Source organism: Hemitrygon akajei, chromosome 13 (genome assembly GCF_048418815.1).
Source record: "Hemitrygon akajei chromosome 13, sHemAka1.3, whole genome shotgun sequence".
Classification (NCBI taxonomy): Eukaryota; Metazoa; Chordata; class Chondrichthyes; order Myliobatiformes; family Dasyatidae; genus Hemitrygon; species Hemitrygon akajei.
Genome location: NC_133136.1, coordinates 55,194,762 through 55,219,459, shown reverse-complemented (window position 1 = coordinate 55,219,459; position 24,698 = coordinate 55,194,762). Strand labels below are relative to the sequence as shown.

Below are 24,698 nucleotides of genomic sequence, written 5' to 3'. Positions count from 1 at the left end.
GAGTATAAATCTACCTTGTAAGGAACATAGTCATTCCTCTTGCTTCTCAAGTAATTTGACAGGTTACCATACTTGCAATATTCAACAATCACCATCAGTGGACCTGTAGAGAGGAGAGTAGCAGTAACAATATGAAATACAGGATAGAATTGCACAATAACAATAGACATTCTATTCCACCATGCAACACAACACAAATCCAGCCAAACTGTAATATTCCAAGTCCAGTTTAAAGTCTATGAAAGAATATTAAATGAAGCAACAATTCATATGAAATTATTAATTTATTGCTGGTTGTCATTGACTAACACTTTATTAAAATGAAGTTTCAACTTGTTTACTTTTTGTTTGCTGATGCTATCTAACCTGGAATATTGAACGCTGTCAAGGTAAGTATTATCTGACACAGAGGTATCATAAGGGGCACAGGCAAGACGAAAGTATCTCATCTTCTTTCTTAGGAAGGAGGTGCTAAAGACAAGGGGGTATAGACAAGATCAGAGGCGAGAGACTTATAAAGGACATCAAAGGCAGCTTCTTAACACAAAGGCTGGTGCCTATTTGGAATGAGCTGTCAGAAATAGTGGTTGAACATAAGCAATATTTAAAAGCCATCTGGATAAGTACTAGTTATGAGAGGTTTGGAGGGCCATAGGCCAAAAGTGGACTAGCTCTCTGAACAACACCGTCAGTATTGATGAGTTGGGCTGAGGGGCCGATTTTAATGCTGTAAACCTATGATAAAGATAATTCTCTTCTCCAATGAACAGGGGAAGTTAAGCAGAGATTTAATGATGGGCTGAAAGTTATGAAGGGTTTGTTATAATAGAAATTGTTCCAACTGGCAGGCAATTAAACAACCAGTTGGCTTAGATTCAAAACAATTGGAATAAAATCTACAGGGGAGATGACAAGAGTTTTTTGTACTCAGTAAGCTGCACAATCAGAAACATTCTGGCTGAATTTATGCTGGAAGCACATTCAATGATTATTTTCAAAAAAGATTAGCGTGATTTATTTGTAATATTTAAATATCAATAATTTCATCACACATATTCATGATGTAAGTAGCATGTGGTGGTTTGAAAAATGTATGCCCCATTTCTGAAGGTTAACAATCTGTACTTTAAAGAAAAGAAACTATCTGCAATGTTGTGGGGAATGGCTGGGGCAGTGGGACTAAGCGTTTGTTTTTAAGAGCTACTATAGGCATGATAGACCAAAGAACCCTTTGAACATAGAACATAAGATATTACAGCACAGTACAGGCACTTGGGTCCATGAGGCTGTGCCAGCATCTTAAGCTCCTCTAATATCAATCTAACCCTTCCATCAGCCAGTCCTTGATGGAGAATCAAAGGTAGAGAAGGACAGCAACTTTAAATTCTTTGGTGTTATCATTTCAGAGGACCCGTCCTGGGCACAGCACATAAGTGCAATTACAAAGAAAGCACGGAAGCACCTCTACTTCCTTCAGAGTGTACGGAGATCAGAGCATCATCTAAGACTTTGACAAACTTCTACAGATGTGTAGTGGAGAGTATATTGACTGGTTGGTTACCTCACAGCCTGGTATAAAAACACCAACATGCTTGAACAGAAAATCCTACAAAAAGTAGTGGATACGGCCCAGACCATCACAGGTAAAAACTTCCCCACCATTGAGAACATCTACATGAAACACTGTTGCAGGCATTCAGCATCCACCATCATGGACTCTCCCACCTCCACCACCCATGCTCCTTTCTTTCTGCTGCTATCAGGAAGAAGGTACAAGGGCCTCAGGGCTCATACCAACAGGTTTGGAAACACTTACTACCCTTCTACCGTTAAGTTCTTGAACCAAAGGGGATAACTTCACTCAATTTCACTTGCCCCTTCATTGAAATGGTTCCATTACCAATTGACTCACTTTCAAGGGCTCTTCATCTCCTGTTCTCGATATTTATTGCTTATTTACTTATTATTATTATTATTATTATTTCTCTTTGTATTTGCACAGTTGTTTGTCTTTTGTACTCTAGTTGAACACCCAAGTTGGGTGATCTTTTATTGATTCTGTTATGGTTATTATTCTATAGATTTATTGAGTATACCCACAAGAAAATTAATCTCAGGGTTGTATATGGTCACATATATGTACTTTATTAATAAATTTACTTTTAACTTCCACGGGTGGATATGCAAGGTGATCCAACACTACATAGAAAATACTGTAGATATTATTAAGATAGATTAACTGCTATGAGTTATTTATTTATGCTTCATAAGAAAGAACCATAAACAACTTGCAATGCCAGAAGAGATTTGTCCATGGTGACAGAGCACTGACTCACCTCCCACTTTTGTGCAGGCTCCCAGCAGATTCACTACGTTGAGGTGATGGCCAATGTGAATAAGAATCTTCAGTTCAGACATCAATGCCCTTTGTTCACCGAATGTTGCCCCTTCTAAAACAGTAGTCAGATAAATGAATATTTCCATCTCTGATGCATTGCAGATGATATGCATCCTTCATCAGAGATATGTATGCACTGGCTTTTACAGGTAATGATATACCGCTACAAACTTGAGCAATTAACATGAGTAGAAGTTTAAGAACAATGCCATAATCTTTGATAGTTACAAAGCTGTAGATTGTTAACTCTGTGTGCAATCTACTGAATTTTACTCATGATAATTGTTCCCCCTTTTGAGATTCCCAAGTAAACTACATGTCATTTTTAATTTTATTATGAAGATTCATTATATATCTTTGAAGCAATTATGGTAAGCATCTAGATGTGTGCTCAATTGTTTAAACACACTATATACCAGCCAGTCTTGGACTGGTTGATTATAAAGAATTATAGTGCAGGCAAACAACATTGTTGAAGATTCAAAGAAAGTTAGCGATCAAGTACATGACAGATTACTCAGAAGTCACTATTTGATACTTTGCTGTGACTGTCCTGCAGTTATAAACTCTAGCCTTGTTATCTGCACACCAAAATCATTATCTTAAAGTCTTAAGAACTGTGAATTTGAAATAAAATCAGAAAATACCACAAATACAGCAAATTGGGCAGCTTCTGTGGAAAGTGTGTCAATTAAAATTTAACTGTTGAGGTCTAGGCTGTTCCCCTTTATGAACACATTCATTTCCCTGGTTGAACTTTGTTCTCTCAATCAAAAACTTCTTCGACTGCACTCACTTTCTCCAGATCAAACTATTGCTTGGGGCACTCATATGGACCTAGACCTCACCTGCTTTTCAGTGGAACAGTGTTTTTCAGCCCTTCACAGACTCAGTCCATTAATTCTTTCTCCAGTATCTCAATGGCTGTACGGGGCTGCTTCCCACACTCACATAGAACTAATGTTTTTATCACTTTTTCTATCACTTTCTACCTTCACATCGTACATGCTCTATCTTCATCTCATTACTAGGCTAGTTCCAAACATCCTGTGAATCCTGCTTCCTGTAAGGATTCCATTCTATTTTTCCACTTCTTTCCATCCCTACATTTGCTCCAATTTCACACTGAAGTGTTTTTCTTCTCCCTAAGTCATTGCTTTCCACATTAGTATAGTGGACAGAGGATGTCACCACATCTCATCTAGTCCTTTGGCCATTGCTCTCAACCCTCTCCTCCTGAACAAGAAAAGGACTCCTTTGTCCTGACCTTCTACCCTGACAGCCTCCACATATTCAACAGATCAGCCTTAGCAATTTCCACCAGCTCAATAATATTTTACCACCAGACACCTACTAACCCCCCCCCCCCGCAGCATGTTGAAGGATTACCCCTTCGTAATTCATTAATCTATTCTCCACCATTCTTTGCTTTGTTGCACTTTCTCCTGCAACCGCAGGAGCTGCAGGCTTTGACTTTTCTCCTCTTCCTTTCCTGCCATCAGGTAAAACAAACACTCATTTGTATTTCTTCTAATCTAATACAGATTGATGTTATAATGCAGCCTCCTCAACATTATTTATTTTTGCACTATTTATTTATTGTTATAATTTATAGGTTTATGTCTTTACACTGTACTGTAGACGCAAAACAATAAATTTGACATCATATATCAGTGACAGTAAATCTGATTCTGATTCATCCTTCTTACTTTTCCATCTGTGGCTTCCAATACTATTACAACAAGGCTAAACAACACCTCATTGATCAAATAGTCACACTGAAGCCTTCAGTACTTTGTACTGAATTCCATAACTTCTCATTTATTATTTCTGTCTGTCATCATTTTGGCACGGTTATTTTTTTTCTTATTTGTGTAGTCAGGCCTGCTGGACATACTCGATTGACTTACTGTCAGCATACATTGCATCCAACAAATCATAATCTGATCTCAACCTTGTTTTCAGACTACAGGCCATGTACTGCAGATGGAAAAAAATGCGCTACACAACATACAGTGAGTTAGTCGGTGTTGATGTACAATCAACACAAATACCTCGAATGCAACATCCATTTTGAGACTTTTTTCTGTTTTTAAAACTTTAACTGGCAGGATCTTGAACTTTGCTAAAACTTCGATTTATATATCAATAGTAGCTTAAACTCTATCATGCTTGTGCTCATTTGGATTCAGAACTGGCCAGCCCACAGAAGGCAGAGGGCGGTAGCAGACGGAGCACAGTCAGCCTGGTGGCCCGTGACCAGGGATCTGTTCTCGGACACCTGCTCTTTTGTGATTTTTATTAATGACTTGGATGAGTAAGTTTTGTAGATGACACAATGGTTGGTGGTGTTGTGGATGGTGTAGAAGAGTGTCGTAGGTTCCAACAGGACAATGATAGCACGCAGAGCTGGACTGGGAATGGCAGATAGAGCTGAATCTGGAAAAGGGCAAGGTGATTAACTTTGGAAGGTTGAACTTGCAGGCAGAGTACAGGGTTAATGGCAGGACTCTGTACAGTTTAAAGGATCAAAGGGATGTTGCGGTCCACATCCATTGATACATCACAGTTGCAGCACAAGTCGATAGGGTGGACTAAGAAGGTGTATGGTGTGTTATGTTTCATTAGTCAGGGTATCAAGTTCAAGAACCAGGAGGTAATGTTGCAGCTCTATAAATTACACTTGAGATATTGTGTTCACTTCCGGTTGCCTCATTATAGGAAGGATATGGAAGCTTTAGAGAGGGTGCAGTGGAGATTCTCTTTGGAGCAAAGGAGGATGAGAGATGACTTGATAGAGGTGTGCAAGATGATAAGAGGGATAGAGAGAGTGGACAGCTAGAGACTATTGCCCAAGGCAGAAATGACTAATACAAAGGGGCATAAGTTTATGGTGTTTGGGGGAAGTATAGGAAGGATGTCAGAGGTAGTTGTTTTACACAGAGATGGGTATGTGGTGCATGCTGGTAGAGGCAAATGCATTAGGGACATTTAATAAACTCTCATATAGGACCTCGGATGAAAGAAAAATGGAGGTCTATGTGGGAGGAAAGGGTTAAATTGATCCGAGTAGATTAAAAGATGGACAAAACAAAGGGTCTGTATTGTTCTATGCTCATTTCCCACAGTAAGTGGTGATCAGTATCTGGAAATTTGTGCTCCAGTGTTCATCCAAAAACACTCCGGTAGTGAAGTGCAGTCCTCAACATAGAGAAATTCTATGTGGCATCTAAGAATGTGAATAAAAATCTGCACCACCCGCGTTATGCCATCCTCTCACAGCTACCCTTGGGTGGGAGGTACAGAAGGTTATAGTCTCCCACCCCCAGTTACAAGAACAGCTAATATCATTCAACTATTTGGTTTTGGAATCAACTAGCATAATTCAAAATCATGAGAGTTTAGCATCACCTTGACCACTTGGATCAATTTGTAATAAAACAGATGTTCCGCTCAATTTGTATTCATTCTTATAATGATTGTTCTTAATTTTGGTTTAATTTTTTTTTCTTGTGAAGCATGGATTTCACTGACAATTTCCCATAAAATCCTAGTCAACGTAAGGCAACATTCATTATTGTGTTATTGTTGAATTTCTATGTTTTTTTCACATTATGGAACAATTGTTATGAATTCACACACTCAATAGTAAACTTTAGGAATACAGAATATATATTAAGGATTCAAATACAAAGGTCCAGCAGAAATTATGAGATTTTAATGAGTAGGAAGTCTTCAAGTGTCTGATGAATTCTCCCCTAATGTTGCACATATGCAAGGACAGAACATTATGAAGGAATTTACTTAGTTTTATAGAATTTATAAATCTGTATTGACACAACACTTGGATTATTGTCTGCCTCCATTATCAGAGGGATGTGGAGACTGTGGAAAGGGTGCAGAAGAGGGTGCCTGGATTAGAAGGCATGACCTATAAGGAAATGTTGGACAAAATTGTGTTGTTCTCTCTCCAGAGCAGTGGAGCTTGAGGGGACAGATGATAGAGATTTTTTAAAATTATGAGAAGCATTGATAGCGTAGACAGTCAAAATCTTTTCCCCAGGCTAAAAATTGTCAAATACCCGAGAACATGCTTTTAGAGAAAATAAATACAAAGTAACACGAAAGGCAAGTTTTATGTGAGGAGAAGGGTGGGTACCTGGGGTATTATTGGAAGCAGGCAGTTTACTGGAGTTTAAAAGGCTTTAGATAAACATTTGAAGATGAAGGGAATAGGGGGATACGGGTGACACAGAGGAGGAAAACATTTAGTATAAATTGGCATCAAGATTGGAAGAGTATTATAGGCTGCAAGGCTGTTCTGTGCTTTGATTGTTCTATAATTTACCTTCATACATTAGTTACTCTAATAAAATTTAAGTAGATTAAAATCTTAAACATAATAAAATCTTAATCATGCTGCAGAAACAGTCACTGGAGGTAGAATGACCTTAAAATTACATACTTTGGGAAGAAATATTTCTCATTTTAATTTACCTTTCAACATCTTGACAGCAACAGTTGTGCATGTAGAGTACTTTTCGATATTAAACGCAGCTGCTTCAATCACTTTGCCAAAAGCTCCACAACCTAATGGTTTTCCTGATTTAAAATATTAAAATAATATGAAACAATTAATTAGGTGTTTTGAATGTTCTTGATAAATGCTGCAAGTAATACGATTTATTCATATAATGGCACATAGGATTAAGAGAAGATTTGATGACGACAGCTCAGTTGTTGCTTTTTTAATGGTTATCATTCAGTAAATAATTATAGAATTTTAGCACAACTGCAGTAATAAATCTTCTACAAAAGAGCAAGTCTAAACAAATTTGAATTGAGTGAAGTATTATTACTGCCCCTGAAATTTGATAAGTAAGAAAAGATGCAGGGTGTAAAAGTGCTTTTTCCTATTTCAACCATGTACTTTGTGGCTTTCTCTACTAGAAATTTGAGCACTCACAAAGAAGTCGTAAATTTTATTGCTCCATAATGTTAAGTTCTCCATGCATTGACTATGTTCAAAAGTTTGAATACAATTTTATTCTAAAGAGGGGCTAAAACATGACAGCATCATCAAGGTGGGGAATCTCACCCAATTTAAGCCTGTCCCGAGGAAACTCCCATTTACAGGCATCATATGACAGCTGTTCATACTGTTTATCCATGGGTACTTCATCGGGGTCCATGATGATTGACAAGTAGCCTGTTTTCAGTTCTGCATCACTGGGCTGGATAAGAACCACAACTCAAAGTTACTTAACTGCTCTCATTGTGTGAACAGAATAACCGTGCTCCTTTTAGTGATTTTTGAGAAATGACACAGAACAGTCAATGATCCAGAATTAAATGTTGCCAAACAAACAAAAGCAGGCAGCGCATGAGCTAAACTGAACATGCCCGCCTCACTCGCAATTACTTCAGATTTCTTTGTAATGCAGTTTGGCGGGCCTGAGCATGTAGGGTGGGCAACAAGGGTCTTTCTATCCGGAATGACAATTCTAATTAACACACATTTAGTCATTCCTTTGTTAAATTATGCAGCAGCATTAATGGAAAGAAATAAAAGCATGTGCACGTTGTTGTAAACACAAAGAAAACAGCAATATGAAAAAGCAATGGTCAGTTTTCATTTGTCATGCAGTGCAAGCTCCCCCAGGACAATGGTGGGATTGTTTCATTACCCGCTTTATTTTTCGAATGACGATTATTAGAAGCAGCCAAAAGAACGTGGCAATTACTCCAGTGCCAATCAAGATAATCAGCTCAACGCTTGTCTTCTCATCAACTCCTGGCACAGAAGAAAAACATCTTTTCAGTTTTGTACTGGTGCAGGTGGGAGTTTATTGAGAAACGGATAAAGTACACAGATTGATCCTGCATTAGGATTGAAACACCTCAAAGTAGATGAAACAAAGTGAGCTTGAAATCTAAGAAACAGATTGGATATTACTCGATGATATTAGAGGATATTTTGACTGCCACAATACAACATAGTATATGAATGCACTAATATTGTAAGAAAGTACAGGACACAGACTTTTATAATATATTAAACAAGTAATACATGACAGTCATTTGATTTAAAAATAATACTTAAAAATATTTCCCAAGTATTTCTCAGAGGTAGAGAAGTATGAATAGCCTGGGTAGGAGTTGGGCAAGTGGTTGAGGGGAGGAAGGGTTGTAAGGAGGACATCAGAGAAGTTGGAGATTGTAACCTTGCATGAGCATTTTGAGGGAGTTATAGTTAGCAGATCAATGCCTGGTGGTAGGTGATCAGAAAATCCTCGTATATATATTTAAAACATTTGGCATAAGTCCTGGAGCCTGAAATGGCTATTTTTAAAATACTATACTGTGTTTCTTTTTATAACCTATATAACACTTATAATTTTGGAAAATTGCCAATAAATAAATTAATAGTAAAACATACTAAATTTCTACTTACTGCCCATTATGCCGCTGGCATTTAGGGCAGCAATGAAGATCCTCCATCGCTGTCTGTATAGAAGGATTCTTCATCACTGTTTCCATAACAGTTGTTTTTTGACCAGACAGTTGTTAGCCCTGAGCTGAGTCTGCGAATCTGGAGGACAAGTGGGCCACTCTTAGTCTGGCCTCTACCCTTTGACCTGTTTGGCATGAGTGACCCTACCAAGAGCACAAGGCCCTGACTCCAGCCAACATAGCTCTCCAGGTCATTGAGGCACACAAGCCTCCAGCTCCTATGACAAAGTTGTGGTCCCCTTGGAGGAGACAAAATTCAGTGAATAGTTAATTCACTTCAGTTACTGAAATGACTCAGCAATTGATTCATTAAACACTATTTTAATGTTATTGCAAATCAAAAATTATTACATTTTGAATTATAAGGGCAAATGGATTTGCATCTTCCTGATAGTATGGCGTGACAGTTGCTCTTTTATATAAAATACCATTCATTGCTGTGTGCTACAGGATATATAGATATTTGCAGTATGCCATGTAGATACAAGGAAGATTGCTTCACTTCTTCTAACCTTCAACAGCAATTGCTGCATATGTTTCTGCACAGCCCTGCATATTACAAGCCTCACACTTGTACATCCCTTCATCTTCCTTCTTCAGTCTCTGGATAGTCAAGGTCCTGTTCAGCTTGCCAAGAACAATGCCTGGTAGCACAGAGACACAAGGTGTTAATCAATAAAACTCCATTTCCTGCACAACTCACAAAGTTTCAATGCAGTGTTGGCAAAGCTGAAAGGATTTTCTGAGTAAAACAATCGTACAGCCACATTGCCAAGTGGTGCTCTTTCTACTGATACTTACCGTACACTATTTGAAAACTTATACTGAATCATGTATAAATCATGAACAAATCCTTGTTAAAGGAAATCAAAAACAAACCACAGATGTTAGTCATCCCAAATAACAATGCTGGAGACACTCAGCAGAACAAACGTTTTTTTCTGATAGGTCAACCATAGCAATGGTGTTGCTTCCTGTAATGATACAGAACCTGAAAATTTCATTTCTTTTCCTGCCAATTGCCCTATAATCATCTTCACACAGTGTAGCTCATTCCTTTACAGATCTCAAGGGATAGCTTAGTGGTCAACATCCACTATGTGCCTTCATTTGTAGAAGACACCACATCAGGGGCACTGGATACAACAGACAACCCCAGTAGATTCACAGGTGAAGTGTTGTCTCACCTGGAAAGATTGTTTGGAGCCCTGAATGAAGGTAAGGGAGGAAGTGAAAGGGCAGGTATAGCATTTATATCACTCTCAGGGATATAAGGGGGGAGAGATTAATGGACAAGGGAATCACGGAGGGTGCAATTCCTATGGAAAGTGGAGGGGGGTGGAGGGAATAAAGGTGTGTGTGGCAGTAGGATCCCGTTAAAGATGGCAGAAGTTGCGGAGAATGATGCGTTGGATGTGGTGGCTCATGGGGTGGTAGGTGAGGACAAGAGGAATTCTATCCCTGTTAAAGTGACAGGAAGATAGGGTAAGCGTGGACATCCAGGAAACGAGGAGATGCAGATGAGGCAGCTTCATTGGTGGAGGAAGAGAAATCTCATTCTTTGAAGAAGGGGGACATCTCTGATGTCCTGGAAAGGAAAGCCTCATCCTGGGAGCAGGTGCAGTGGAGATGAAGGAAATGAGAAAAAGGGAATAGCATTTTCCCAGGACTACCCCTTGAGTTTGGAGAATGTGGGAGGAGCAGGTGAGTTTTATTACCTTCTTGATGGGGGGGGGGGGGGGGTTAGAAGTGTATTGGGACTGGTCATTCATGGTGAAAACGAGGTGGTTGGAGCCAGGGAATTGAAAGTTGTTGAGGAGATTGAGAGCATGTGAAGTATGGGTGGGAAAGGACTGAACCAAAGGGGATAGAATGGAGTAGAGGTATGCGGATACAAGTTCACTGCTTACACATTACAATACCTTCATAAGCATTCTCTCTTTTGGGCTGCCTTACAACAGCATGTCTTCACCAACAGCTTATCACCTGAGAAACTATTGCCTGATGTTATTGGAAATACACCCTTTGTCATATCCATCATTCCTTCATCATCCCTACACATAAAATCAACTCATTGTCTCACCTTCTGGCATTGAGAAAGAGTCTCCAACCTGGAACATTAATTCTGCTTCCCTTCCCTCAATTTTTTCCTGACCTGATGAGTGTTCCTGGCAGTATTTGCCTTTATTTGTTGTAAAGTTTCATCTTAATCCTTTGACTTTTAAATGTTTCTCCTATACTTGAATTTTAATCTCAGTCATCGTTTCTTAATATAATTTGGAGGGCATCTCCATGGGACATCGCCAGTGTGAGATAGCGAGCCACATTATTTGGTTGCATGGGTCTCATCTGAAGAGTCAAGTACTATCTTTAGCTAATGTTGTACACATTTCACAAACAGTAATCAAAAACAGAAATAATCTCTTATTAGGCAAGAGGAGTGTGAATTAATGGTGCTACTTCTTATAAGTCTTGAAAAAAAGATTATCACAGAAAAATTGACAGTAATTTTTGCATATAACATTGAACAACTATGAGCACCCTACCTGATGCCTCCAGAATCTGCTTCTCATTCTTGTACCATATAATGTGTGGCCTTGGGGCACCAGCTACATCACATTTCATCTCAATAGACGAGCTCATGTTCACGGTTTGGTCTGTTAGGTTCTGAAGCACCAAGGGAGCCTGTTGAGCTGCAGTCAAAGCCAGAAGAAACTTCAATCAACCAATGATTTTGATACTTGTCAGAAATAATTTTTAGAAATGTTCAGTGATAGGATCTGATAACCCTAATTGAATGTTGAATGGAGGTAAATTAATTATAATGATATGCCCTGTCTGAAATGGTGGAAGGACAGTGGCATTGAAGGGTTGTATTACAGATTGGATATCTGCACGAGCTCAGTGGCACGGTGCATGGATCGGTGATGGGTCCACTATTTGTCTTATCTACATGCACATTATTGATTTGCATGAGAATGTAGATCACATGGTTAGTAAGTATAAGGAAAGAGTTAAAGGTGATTCTTCCTTGGTATATGTTGAAATATAACAGTGTTAGCTTGGAGTGGGATTGTTTGGAGAAAGTACAAGGGAACCAGCCCACAGCAACGTTTTGAGAAAGTCAAGTCTACAGCAGTAATAGTGGATAACGGTTAAAAGTATGTTTGTCCCGGGAAGGTGAGATCAATGTTCAGGGACAGTACTAAATGAATGGAAAAGTTCTAGCAGAAGGGGTTTTGAAGGGTATAAAAAGGGGCAATACCTTTGGGAGAGTGAATAGTAGAGTGAGAAAGAGAGAGAGAGAAAGAAAATCCTCTCTTAGGACTAGTGTTAGTGCTAAAGTTGGAGAAGATAGGGACAAATATGTTGTGAGGGTAAGAGTACGTCTAGAAGGTAAGAATACATCAAAAGGGAGAGAGACAAAAGGCTTTATGAAAGTTTGTCAGTATTCTGCAGATCAGTTCATTTAGTGGATGATACATATTAGTTTGTTTTCTGTACTTTTAACTCATTAACAATTTGTTTTTCTTTCTGCATTGCATGTTTTACATAACTCTAATAAAGCAACTTCCTGTGGTTTTACAGTGTCTCCTTTGTTTGTAAATGCCTCATGCTAAATCAGGAAAGAACACAAAACATATTTCAGAATATTTTTTGTTTCAGTAAGTTTGCAGATGACAGCACAATTGATGATGTAGCTGACAGTGAGGAAGGCTATCTAAGATTACAACAACGAGATCTAGTTCAACTGTGTCAATGATCCAAGGAATGGCAGATAGAACTTAACTCAGACAAGAGCAAGTGTTACATTTTGGTACTTATATACGCTGGAGAGTGTTGTAGAACAAAGAGACTGAGGCATACAAATACATAGTTCCCTGAAAGTGCAGACATGGGTAGGTAGTGTGATTGAAAAGCTATATGGCATCCACAGACCTAAGGTGCAACATTTTCACTCAGGGGTTGGTGGGCATGTGGAAAGCACCGCCAAAGTAGGTTAATAGACATGTGAACAGGTACTTGGATTGGAAAGGTTTAGAGGGATATGGACCAATCTGAGGCAAATGGGACTAGCTCAAGTAGGCAACGTGGTTGTCATGGTTGCGTTGGGCTGAAAAGCCTGTTTCTGTGCTCTATAGCTCATTGGCTCAATAAGTAAATATGTATCTGAGCAAGGCCACTGTTATTATCATATTGTAAAGATGTTAAAAGTGGATGCCCAAAATAAAAAATAGAAGATCCATTGGCAATGTCTACATTCTTCAACATGACAGACAAAAATGATAGAGTTCCAAAAGTTGCTTCTGATACAACAACTTTTTATTCACCTTCTACTGAGAGAGTCTTCATGACACAGTGTTTTGCACCTGTCTTTTTATTCTGGGCTTCACAAAGATAAACTCCTTGGTCTTGAAGAGATACATTAATGAAGCTCAGCCCAATGGTGATATTTTCAGTCTTGTGTTCAGAACTCATCTTCCAGGCCACCTCCTGAGCGTTGCGTTTGAGGTGCTCACAAGAGAAGATGGCCGGAGTGCCACGGTAGCTTTGGAGGGTTGTTGGATGGAGCTTATACCACTTTAAGTTCTCATATATAAATCGGTCAGCTCTGCACTGAAGAGATACATTGTCCTTTTCTATAGGATGATCAGTAGGGTGCAAGTTCATTTCAAGGCCCTCTGAGAAAAACAGACATGCAACAATTATTTGTGCTCTGTTATGAACCAGTGATTCAAAGTGACTCTAGATGTATGATGCAATCATTTTCAAAGATCAGTAAAGACCTACACACAAACTTTTTGCTGTTTACTAATAGATACATGAGTAGATAGTTATCTTTTGGAAAGCACATTATATAATGCTGAAGGACTGAAGACCTTTCTGAAGCATTCTAAAGCTGCAGGATTAAAGTAGCTTTTAATTATAAATCTATTTTTCCTTATTTATATTCAGTCATTTTATTTTAAATGTAGTGAATTCAGTTAAGTTATCCATGGGTCAAACGTTGTAATCAGTAACGTAGTAAATACAGAGAGCTCCAACAATTGGAAGAGAACAAGATATAATATCTGAAGCTGGAAAAAGAATTGGAGACGAAGGAGAGGATATTCTATTTTTAAAGAGGCCTCCACACAGTTGCTTTAATTAATATATTCAATAAACTCTCCAAATAATCTCAATAATCTCCAAAAAGGAAACTTCTCCCTTACAATTCACAGAATTATACGTATCTATTCCTGTGAAGCATTTTGAGAGCATAAGGCTTGTAGAGTATTCTTAAATTAGAAAAAGGTCAGAAAGTTGCTTTGTATGGAGTGCTCCTCATTAATACATATTTTACTTAAATGACTGAGAAAATATCTTCAGACTAAACTTTAATAAAGCAGAATTGGCTTTCACCAAAACTAGTTCCTGTAATCTAATGAGGTCACATAAAATTATTTTCATTGCAGGAAGTAATAAGATGTCTAAATTACTCACTCTCTGAATTTTGGCAGAATTAACTCCAATTAGACTTAAATAAAATTAATTCATTAGTAAACTGATTTTATGAAACAGAAACAAGGTTCATGAAACGCAATGAGCCATTATTTACATGGCTGCATTACTAAGGTATGTACATTTGCATCTTTTGGTTTTAGAGAAATCATTGCACAAGGTTTTGCTAACTAAATTTCTCTGGAATCATTGGATGCTGCCCTAACCTACTTTGACAGTGTTTACTTGGTCAACAATCATTGGTCCAAACTCAGAGAAGTCCAAAGTCAGAAAGGAATTTGGGGGTCCTCATGCAGGATTCTCGAAAGGTTAACTTGCAAGTTGAGTTGGTGATAAGGAAGGCAAATGCAATGTTTTACCATAAGACCATAAGACACAGGAGCAGAATTACGCCATTTGGCCCACTGAATCTACTCCGCCATTCCATCTTGGCTGATTTACCATCACTCTCAACCCTAATCTCCCGCCTTCTCCTTGTAACATTTGATGCCCCGACTGATCAAGAACCTATCAACCTCCACTTTAAACATACCCAATGACATAGCTTCCATAGCCATCTGTGGCAATGAATGACAGCATATATTTCAAGAGGACTAGAATATAAAAGCAAAGGTGTAATGCTGAGGCTTTATAAGACCATAAGATCAAAAGATATAGGAGCAGAATTAGGCCATTTGCCCCATAGTCTGCTCTGCCATTTCATCGCAGCTGATCCAATTTTCCTCTCAGCCCCAATTTCTTGCCTTCTCCTGTATTCCCCAATGCCCTGACCAATGAAGTATCTATCTACGTCTGCCTTAAATATACATTAGCACCTGACCTCCACAGTTGCTTGTGGCAAAGTATTCCACAGATACACCACTCTCTGTCTAAAGAAATTCCTCCTCATCTCCATTCTTAAAAGATGCCCCTCTATTCTGAGGCTGTGTCCTCTGGTCTTAGGAAACATCCAATCGACATCCACTCTATCAATACCTTTCATCATTCAATGAGATGGCTTTCAATGAGATCACTCCTCATTCTTCTGAATTTTGGTGAATACAGATCCAGAGCCATCAAACCCATTTCATAGGACAAGCCATTCAATCCTGGAATCATTTTTGTGAAACTCCTTTGAACCCTCTCCAGGTTCAGCACATCCTTTCAAAGAAAAGGGGACCAAATCTACTCACTATACCCCTAGAGAGACCTCACAGGTGCCTTATAAAGTCTCAACATTACATCCTTGCTTTTATATTCTAGTCCTCTTGAAATAAATGCTAACATCGTATTTACCTTCCTCACCACAAACTCAACCTGTAAATTAACCTTTAGGGAATCCTGCACAAGGACTCCCAAGTCCCCTTGTGCTGCTGTTTTTTTTGTATTTTCTCTCCATTTAGAAAATAATCAATCCTTTCACTTCTACCACCAAAGAGCATGATCATACACTTCCCGATACTGTATTGCATCTGCCACTTCTTTGCCCCTTCTCTTAATCTAAATCCTTCTGTAGCCTCTCTACTTCCTCAAAATTGCCTGCCCCTCCACCTATCTTCATATTGTCTGCTATCTTTGCAACAAAGTCATCAATTCCATCATCCAAATGATGAACTTATAATGTAAAAAGAATCGATCCTAACAGAGACCCTGTGGAACACCACTAGTCACTGGCAGCCAACCAAAAAAGGCTCACTTTATTCCCACTCTTGCCACCTGCCAATCAGACCACTGTTATCTTTCTTGTAATACCATAGGCTTGTAGCTGATAAGCAGGCTCATGTATGGCACCTTGCCAGGGGTCTTCTGAAAATCCAAGTACACAACATCAACTGACTCTCTTTTGTCTATCCTGCTTGTTATTTCTTCAAATAATTCCAACAGATCTGTCAGGCAAGACTTTCCCTTGAGGAAACCATGCTGACTATGCCCATTTTATCATGTGCCTCCAGGTACCTGAGACCTGATCCTTAATAATCCACTCCAGCGTCTTCCCAGCCCTTAACGTCAGACTAACTGGGCTCTAATTTCCTTTCTTCTGCCTCTCTCCCTTCTTGCAGAGTGGAGTGACGTTTGCAATTTACCAGTCTTCTGGAACCTTTCCAGAATCTACTGTTTCTTGAAAGATCATTACTAATGCCTCCACAATCTCTTCTGCCACCTCCTTCAAAGCCCTGGTGTGTACACTCTCTGGTACAAGTGACATATCTACCTTCAGACCTTTCAGCTTCCCAAGAACTTTCTCTCTAGAAATGGTAACTTCACACACTTCGTGACTCCTGACACCTGGAACTTGCGCCATACTGCCTTCCACAGTGAAGAACTGATGCAAAATATTTACTCAGTTTGTCTGCATTTCCTTGTCCCCCATTACCTCTCCAGCATTGTTTTCCAGCCATGCGATATCCAGTCTTGCCTCTCTTTTACACTTTATATGTCTTAAAAATCTTTTGGTATTCTTTTTAATATTATTGGCAAGCTTACTTTTGTATTCCACCTTTACCTTATTCATGACATTTTTAGTTGTCCTCTGTTGGTTTTTCAAAGGATCACGATCTTTTAACTTCCGACTAATTTTTGCTCTGCTTTCTATCCATTCTTTGGCTTTTATGTTGGCTATGACTTTTCCTGTTAGCTACTTTTGGGTCATCTTGCTTTTAGAAGACTTACTTCCTCTTTGGGATGTTTCTATCCAGTACCTTCTAAATTGCTTCCAGAAATTCCAGCCATTGCTGCTCTGCCGTCATCCCTCCCAATGTCGTTTTCCAGTCAATTCTGGCCAGCTCCCCTCTTTGATCCTCTCTTATTTTTGTAAGTCCCTTTACTCCACTGTAATACTGATACATCTGACTTAAGCATCTCCTTCTCAAATTTAAGGGTGAATTTGATCATATTATGATCAGTTTCTCTTCAGGTTTCTTTTACCTTAAGCTCTCGAGTCAATTATGGTTTATTGCACACCACCCAATCCAGAATATCTGAATTCCTTCTGGACTAAACCATGAACTGCTCTAAAAAGCCATCTTATAGTCATTCTAGAAATTCCCCCTCTTTTAATCCAGCACCAACCTGATTTTCCCAATCTACCTGCGTATTGAAAACCTCTATGACTATTGTAACATTGCCCTTTTTGCATGCATTTTCTGTCTCCCATTGTAATTTGTAGACTATTGTTTTGGAGTCTGTATACAACTCCCATCAGGGTCTTTTTACCCCTGCAGTTCCTTAGCTCGATCCACAATGATTCAACACCTTGCACCTTACGTCAACTTTTTCTGAAGATTAGATTTCATTTTTTACTAACAGAGCAATTTCGCCCTCTGCCTTCCTGCCTGTCCTTCTGATACAATGTGTATCCTTGAACATTGAGTTCCTAGCTATATTCTTCCTTCAGCCATGATTCCATGATGCCTACAACATCACACATACCAATCTGCAACTGTGCTGCAAGTTCATTACCTTATTTCATATACTGTAAACATTCAAATATAACATCTTCAGTCCTCCGTTCACCCTTCACAATTTTGTCTGCCTTTTATGTTGCAACTCATCTGGTGAACAGCAATTTTACTCTGTCAACAGCCTCTCCTCACTGCACTGTGCCTCTTCGTAAAGCCGCTACCTCATCTTCAGCATTATCATCCACCTTTTTGATGATACTTCTTGCAGTGAAATATAAGCAGCACAGGGAACCAGTCACTCCACATTCAACCTTTTGACTGCAAACTTTGTCTGAGGTCTTAACAACATCTACCTCCACAATCTCTCCACTAACTGTTCTGGCACTTAGGTTTCCATCCTCCTGCAACTCTAGTTTAAATTCCACCATTAACAAATCTTCCCACTAGAATATTAGTATCCCTCTAGTTTAGATGCAAACTGTCCCTTCTGTACAGGTCCCACCTTCCCTGAAAGAGAGCCCAATGATCCAAAAATCTTAAGCCCTATCTCTCACACCAACTCCTTAGTCATGTATTAAACTGTATAATCTTCCTAGTTCTGGCCTCACTAGCACATGGCACAGTAGCAATCCTGAGATCACAACCCCAGAGCTCCTGCCTTGTAACTTAGCACCTAACTCCCTGAACTCCCTTTGCAAAACCTAGTCACTCATCTTACCCCTTTCATTGGTACTTCCATGGACCATGGCTTCTGGTTGTTAACCTTTTTCAGGATTCAATCTAAGATGTCCTGGACCCTGGCACCCGGGAGGCAACATACCATTCAGGAATCTCGTTCTTGCCAACAGAATCTCCTGTCTGTTCCCTTATCTCCCTTTCTCCCCTGTCCCCCTTTCTCTGCAGTGTGCCTCTTCTCCCCCCTTCTCTTCTGATTCACAGAAGACATTGGTCAGACCACACTTGGTTTCATGAGCACTTTTGGCCCCTTATCTAAGAAAACATATGCTGCCATTGAGGAGGGTCCAGAGGAGGTTCACAAGAATAATTCTGGGTATGATAGGGTTAATATTTGAGGAGAGTTTGATGGCTCTGGACCTATACTCGCTGCAGTTTAGAAGAAAGGTGGGGGGTGTATCATTGAAATCTGTTGAATACTGAAAGGCCTGGACAGAGTGGATGTGGAGAGAATGCTTCCTAGAATGGTGAACCCAAGACCAGGGTGCACAGCCTCAGAATACAGGGAAATCCCTTTAGAACATAGATTAGGAGGAATTTCTTTAGCCAGAGGGTGGTGAATCTGTGGAATTCATCTTATGGTCTTATGTTTTACTTGCAAAAAACAACTTTGAAATGGACTGTGCAGGGTTTCTGTCATTGTGCACTGTTTATATTGCTTTCAAGTCTCCAAATGCAAGTCTGCACAGACCTTTCAGATGGGATTTGTTTCAATGAGATGCTGTTGCAGATATGACATACTTACTGGTTACAGGAAAGAAGATAACCCTCTGATCCTCTCCCACTTTGTTAACAGCCCGACATCTGTACATGGCACAGACTTTTGCTACTTGTATCACAAGAGTACTGACCACCTACAAGATCAGAACAATAGAGCCTTACACGTAATGAATTCAAAATAAGCTTGGATATCAGTATCTCCATTGACAAAAGGAGTATCGTTAGAAATGAACAGTTGTAAAGCAATGAAATCGAAACGTCACATTCAAGATGTTAATTCTTACCTACAATTATTGCTAGGCAACTACTGTTCAACTTGATTTATATACTTATTAATATGTTGTAATCATTGGAGTTAACATTCTTAAATGTTTGTTTAGCTAAAGGTTTTTAAAACTGTTAATTCACCTTATGCTTCCCTTCAAGGAACATGGTTCGAGGTTCTGAACTTTCTATCTTGTTGCTGCCATGATTGTCTGTGATATTCCTCCAGTTTTCATTTTCATTCCATTTATTGGGGGCTCCCAATTCTCTCTGATAACTGTTGGAAAGAATTTGACATCATTATTTTCAAATGACATCCCCAAAATAAAAATGTCAGTACGTCTAATGACTTGTACAATAATTGTGTTCCTCCATCTCAATGGGAATAAATTCTAAGTAATACAATTCACTGATGTACTTGTGATATTAGCGTATCTGCTAAAGGGATAGAAAGCTCATTTTGAGGCCAGCTTGGACACCAAATAACTGGAATTATTTTCCTAATAGTCATGCAGAAATTGCAGTCAAAAAAGATTAGATTGAGCTGGGAGTTAACTCCTTAGTTTTCACAGATGCACGGTTCATTAATCCCAAATAACAAACCCAAAAGATGGAAATTCATCCTTAGTCATTTGCATTAAATGGCAGAAGCTGTGCACTGTACTCTCTTTCTGAAGCTGAATTACATTGGCATATTTGGAATCAGTGCTAAAAAAGAAGTCTCATTGCTGACACTGAGGTAAATGCTCCATAAGGATCTACCAATTTCTGTTGCGAGAATTGTCTGCCTTATGATCTCTGCAACTACAAAATAACAACTCAGTAGATACATAAATTAGTCCTTTAGAGCCAAATGGTTCATTAAGTAGTGAATTCTGTAGTAAAAACTTACCCAGTAGTAAGTAAGAGTAAGTAGTAAAAACTTACCCAGACCTCAGTCAGAGCATAGGCCTAGTTTATACTTGCTTTGGGCCTAGTTTATAATTACCTGAAATAAACTTCGGTTGCGGTGAAAAAGAAACTACAAAGTGAGCTACCTGAAGAAGTACAGAGAATTCACATTGACAACTTCAGAATTTCTGGAGATACACAAGAACTTGGTTTGCTGTCAAATTCAGACACCAACAGTGGTGAAAGCCAATAGTTCTATGATCATTACCATTCTAAAATATGGACATTAACATCAATGGACCCAGATTTCAGAACCAGGAGAACAATGAGCAACAATCACTTTACTTCATGTTTAGCACTAACTACCAAGGAATAATATTTCCCCCATGGAAATTATAGAACATATGGAATTGCATTTCAAACAGATTGCAGATATAAGAAAGTAAAATAAATATATTTGTTTTTTGTGTGCAATTAAATGTAACGATAGCTAAAATGTGTGTTGCAAGAATCGAATTAATTTTTTTCAACACTTGTTAAGAATTTTCTTTTTCCTACTTGCCTCCTTGATTAAGTATTATTTAAAAATTATTAAATTTCAAAAACAGAAGAGATTCTGTGGATACTGGAAACCCAGAATAACTCACACAAAATGCTGGAGGAATTCAGCAGGTCAGGCAGCATCTATGGAAATGAATAAAGAGTCGATATTTTGGGCCCAGACCCTTTATCAGGACCTTGCTTTTATTCCTCTCCATAGATGCTGCCTGACCTGCTGAGTTCCTCCAGCATTTTGTGTGTGTGTTATTACATTTCTTTTTTAAAATTAATATTTCTTTAACAAAAATGAGGAAGATTTCAGTATTGAATCGATGACTGTATATACTTTAGTTTTACTATTTAGAATTTTGTACTTCCCTCACACTGAGGTAATTAGGACAGAACATTAATCTTACTGTTGAAAGGCAACATTTCATCAAAATTGATTTACTAGGGAATGATACAGTAATGTAATTTGAGGCAGACTGCATTGTGGATCAATTATTGCAATAAAAGTGAAATTAGTTTTCTAGATGAAAATCAAACAATTTGCACATCTTTTTGCCATAAAGTCAATGAATCAATCTGTACATATGTATGTGTGTGTGTATATATATATATATAAATGTTCTCTGTCTATCTCCTGTTATGTTTTACATGTTTGGAGTGAGTTATTAATGGTGTACATACCATTCAATATATAGCACAATCGGTCAATTAGTATACAGCCGCAAGAAAATAAAACAAAATTCAAAATATTAGTCAAGCTCCTTAGGTGACTTCAAATTAGGATGCATCAAAGGAAGTACCTATTTTTGGAAGCACGGCTTTGATAAATGAGTTTTGTTGCCAGAGATAATTCAAGTTCTAAGGAAGATGAGGAGACAGAGAAACTACTGTAGTTCTCAATAAGGTTCTTGCTTCCGTGATTGGAAAGGGAAAACAATAGGGGAGGTGGAGGAAGGACCTACTGGAAGTGAGTGGTCAAACAAACAACAGGAAAGCAGATTGCCCAGGATTGTCATACAGGAAGTCTACCGGACCTTCTGCTAGGCCAAGATAAGAGCCAGTGTGGGAGGTTGTCACTCATTCTAAACATCAATCACTTCACTTCCTCTACAATGAATACATCTTGCAGACACACAAAGTCAAGTTTTTTTGTCTCCAAAACACAGCTGACTCTTTTACAAATTGGTATGCTTGCCGTATGCCTACTGAGATACCAGTAGTTCTCAGATCCCTTTAGAGCTGTTATTAATTTTGTAACTCAGCTTGCATGTTGCATCTACTAAATAAAATAAATATCCCATACACAAAAATAACAATATTTCACATCAGAAATTGTTCCCTTTCATAAGAAAGAATAACAGTTGAGGTTCATAAGATCTAGAAGCAGGAGTAAGTCACCCAGCCCTGGTGTCTGCTCTGCTAGTGAACACCTCACTGATCATTTACGTCAATGACACTTTCCTGAACTAACCCCATATCCTGAACCTTAATATTAAAAAAAATCTATTGACCTCTGTCTAAAATGCATTGAATGACTGAGCCCTCGTGGGTAAAGAATTTCACAGACTCATGGAAATTCCTTCTCAAATCTGCCCTAGATGACTGAACCTGATTTTGAGACTGAACATCATTTCAAGGGCAAAAAAAATCAAACCTCAATCTACCTCATAAACACCAGTAAGAATTTTGGGTTTCAATCAAGTCACCCCCCTGTTCTAAATGCAAAAGAATATATGCTCTGTTTATTTAACTCTTCCAAAAAACAAACCTTACATCCCTGGAATCAGTCCTGAGAACTCTCTATCTTTCCTGAGACTGCAAGACCAGATCTTGTACAATAGTATTCAATGCACAGTCTCTCTGTAGCACAAAATAAATGGAGGCAGTATCTCTACCCTGTGCTCAAATTCTATTGGAACATAACATTTGCTCTCCTAATTGCTTGTGGTATGGCACATTAATTTTCTATGATTCATGTACAAGGACGCCTGTAACTCTCTAAAAGCCAAGACCTCTCAAGCTCTCACTATGTAAAAATCAGCTGTGATCCATAATTTCTGAAACAAATGAAAAATAAATAATCTCTATTAGAACCATAATGAATTAAGTAAAAAAAAAGATCATAGAACAGTACAGCACTGGTGGAGGTCCTTTGGCCCACAATATTGTGCTGAACTAATTAAAAATATAATCAATGGCACAACTAATCTAGTTTTTTCTGCATATGCAAAGTCCATACCCTTCTTCTTGCTGCTCATTTATGTGCCTATCTAAGAGCCTCCTGAACACCTCCGTTAACTTTTCCACCACCACAACACCACAATCCCTGGCACCACATTCCAGGCACCCACCATTCTCTGTGCAAAAAAAGCTTGCCCACACATGTCCTTTTAATTTACCCCCTCTCATCTTAAATGCATGTACTTTGGTATTAGACATTTCAACCCAGGGGAAAAGATGCTGGCTGTCTATTCTATCTATGCCTCTCATAATCTTATAAATCTCTAACAGATCTTCCCTCAGCATCTGCTGCTTCAAAGAAAACAACCCGAGTTTGTCCAGCTGCTCATTAGACCATCTGAGCATCCTGATAAATCACTTCTGCATCCTCTCTAAAGCTTCAACTTTCTTCCTATAATGGGGATGCCAGAACCGAATGCAATAATGCTATTGTTGTATAAAAATGCAAATAGAATCAAATACGCATTTCTTAAAGTTAATCAACTGGTTTTTCATTACAAATTTCATAATCTTATTTAGTTCTTACTTGTAGGAGAAGCTACAGTTCTCTACGGGCTGCCATTCCCAAATAATGCTGCTAGGAGCAGGAATGCCATATGCCGTGCAGGTCAATGGCTGCCTACTTCCGTAGCTGTGAAAGTCAGTATGAGTCGCCACTTCTTTCTCATGAATCTCTGGAGGAACTGTGAAATATTGAAGCACACTTTTAGAAACAGAATGTTTGTGAATAATATCAACAGGGTCACAGGAGATTCTGCAGATGCTAGAAATCTTGAGCGGTACACACAAAATGCAGGAGGAATACAGCAGGTCAGGCAGCATCTATTGAGGAAAATGAATAGTCAATGTTTTAGGCCAAGAGGGATCTCAGCCCAAAACATAGTCTGTTCATTCTCCTCTTTAGTTCCTCCGGCATCTGATGCGTGTGTTGCTCAACAAGGTAACCTATTGAGATGCAGACTGACATGAGGCTGGATAGATAACCCAAAAAATCCAAGCACTCTTATCTTCTGTTGTCAAAATTAAATGCAATTCAAATCATACATTTGTAGCTTATTTAAAATTATGGACAAAATAGGTATAGTATTTTAATGCACTGAGAGATGCGCTCAAAATTATTTCTGAATGAACTTAAAAATGGATAGAAGCAGATTGCCCAGTTAACGCAATTATTGGTCCCACTAAAATTTCAAACCTGATACTTTGTAGGAGAAAATAGTTTACAATCAGTAAGTCAAGCAGGTTAATCAATTTAAATTGAATTATACAATTGCTATTATTAGAATACCAGAGAACTTTGCTGATATACAGTACAGTCATAGAGTTAGAGAGCAATAGAGCATGGAAACAAAAAGATTGGCCCATTTGTCCATGCCAGTCAAGATGTCCATCTAAGCTCATCCTAACCACAAAGTACACTGCAGATGCTGAGGTCAAATCAACACGTACAAACGAGCTGGATGAACTCAGCAGGTCGGGCAGCATCTGTTGAAAGGAGCAGTCAA

At 38.7% G+C, this 24,698-nt stretch overlaps 1 protein-coding gene across 4 annotated transcripts in view; it reads right to left on the bottom strand.

Moving 5' to 3' along the window:
* kdr (kinase insert domain receptor (a type III receptor tyrosine kinase)) overlaps positions 1-24,698 on the bottom strand; it is a 62,943-nt gene that overhangs the window by 17,283 nt on the left and 20,962 nt on the right. For all 4 annotated transcript variants that reach the window (XM_073064642.1, XM_073064643.1, XM_073064644.1 and 1 more), the window contains exons 10-20: positions 23,720-23,876; positions 19,657-19,789; positions 19,274-19,382; positions 13,243-13,593; positions 11,458-11,604; positions 9,424-9,555; positions 8,086-8,192; positions 7,497-7,632; positions 6,896-7,000; positions 2,337-2,450; positions 15-103 (exon numbers count right to left, since the gene is read on the bottom strand). In XM_073064642.1, coding sequence (XP_072920743.1) covers positions 15-103; positions 2,337-2,450; positions 6,896-7,000; positions 7,497-7,632; positions 8,086-8,192; positions 9,424-9,555; positions 11,458-11,604; positions 13,243-13,593; positions 19,274-19,382; positions 19,657-19,789; positions 23,720-23,876 — 1,580 coding nt within the window. The remainder of the gene's footprint in view (positions 1-14; positions 104-2,336; positions 2,451-6,895; positions 7,001-7,496; positions 7,633-8,085; positions 8,193-9,423; positions 9,556-11,457; positions 11,605-13,242; positions 13,594-19,273; positions 19,383-19,656; positions 19,790-23,719; positions 23,877-24,698) is intronic.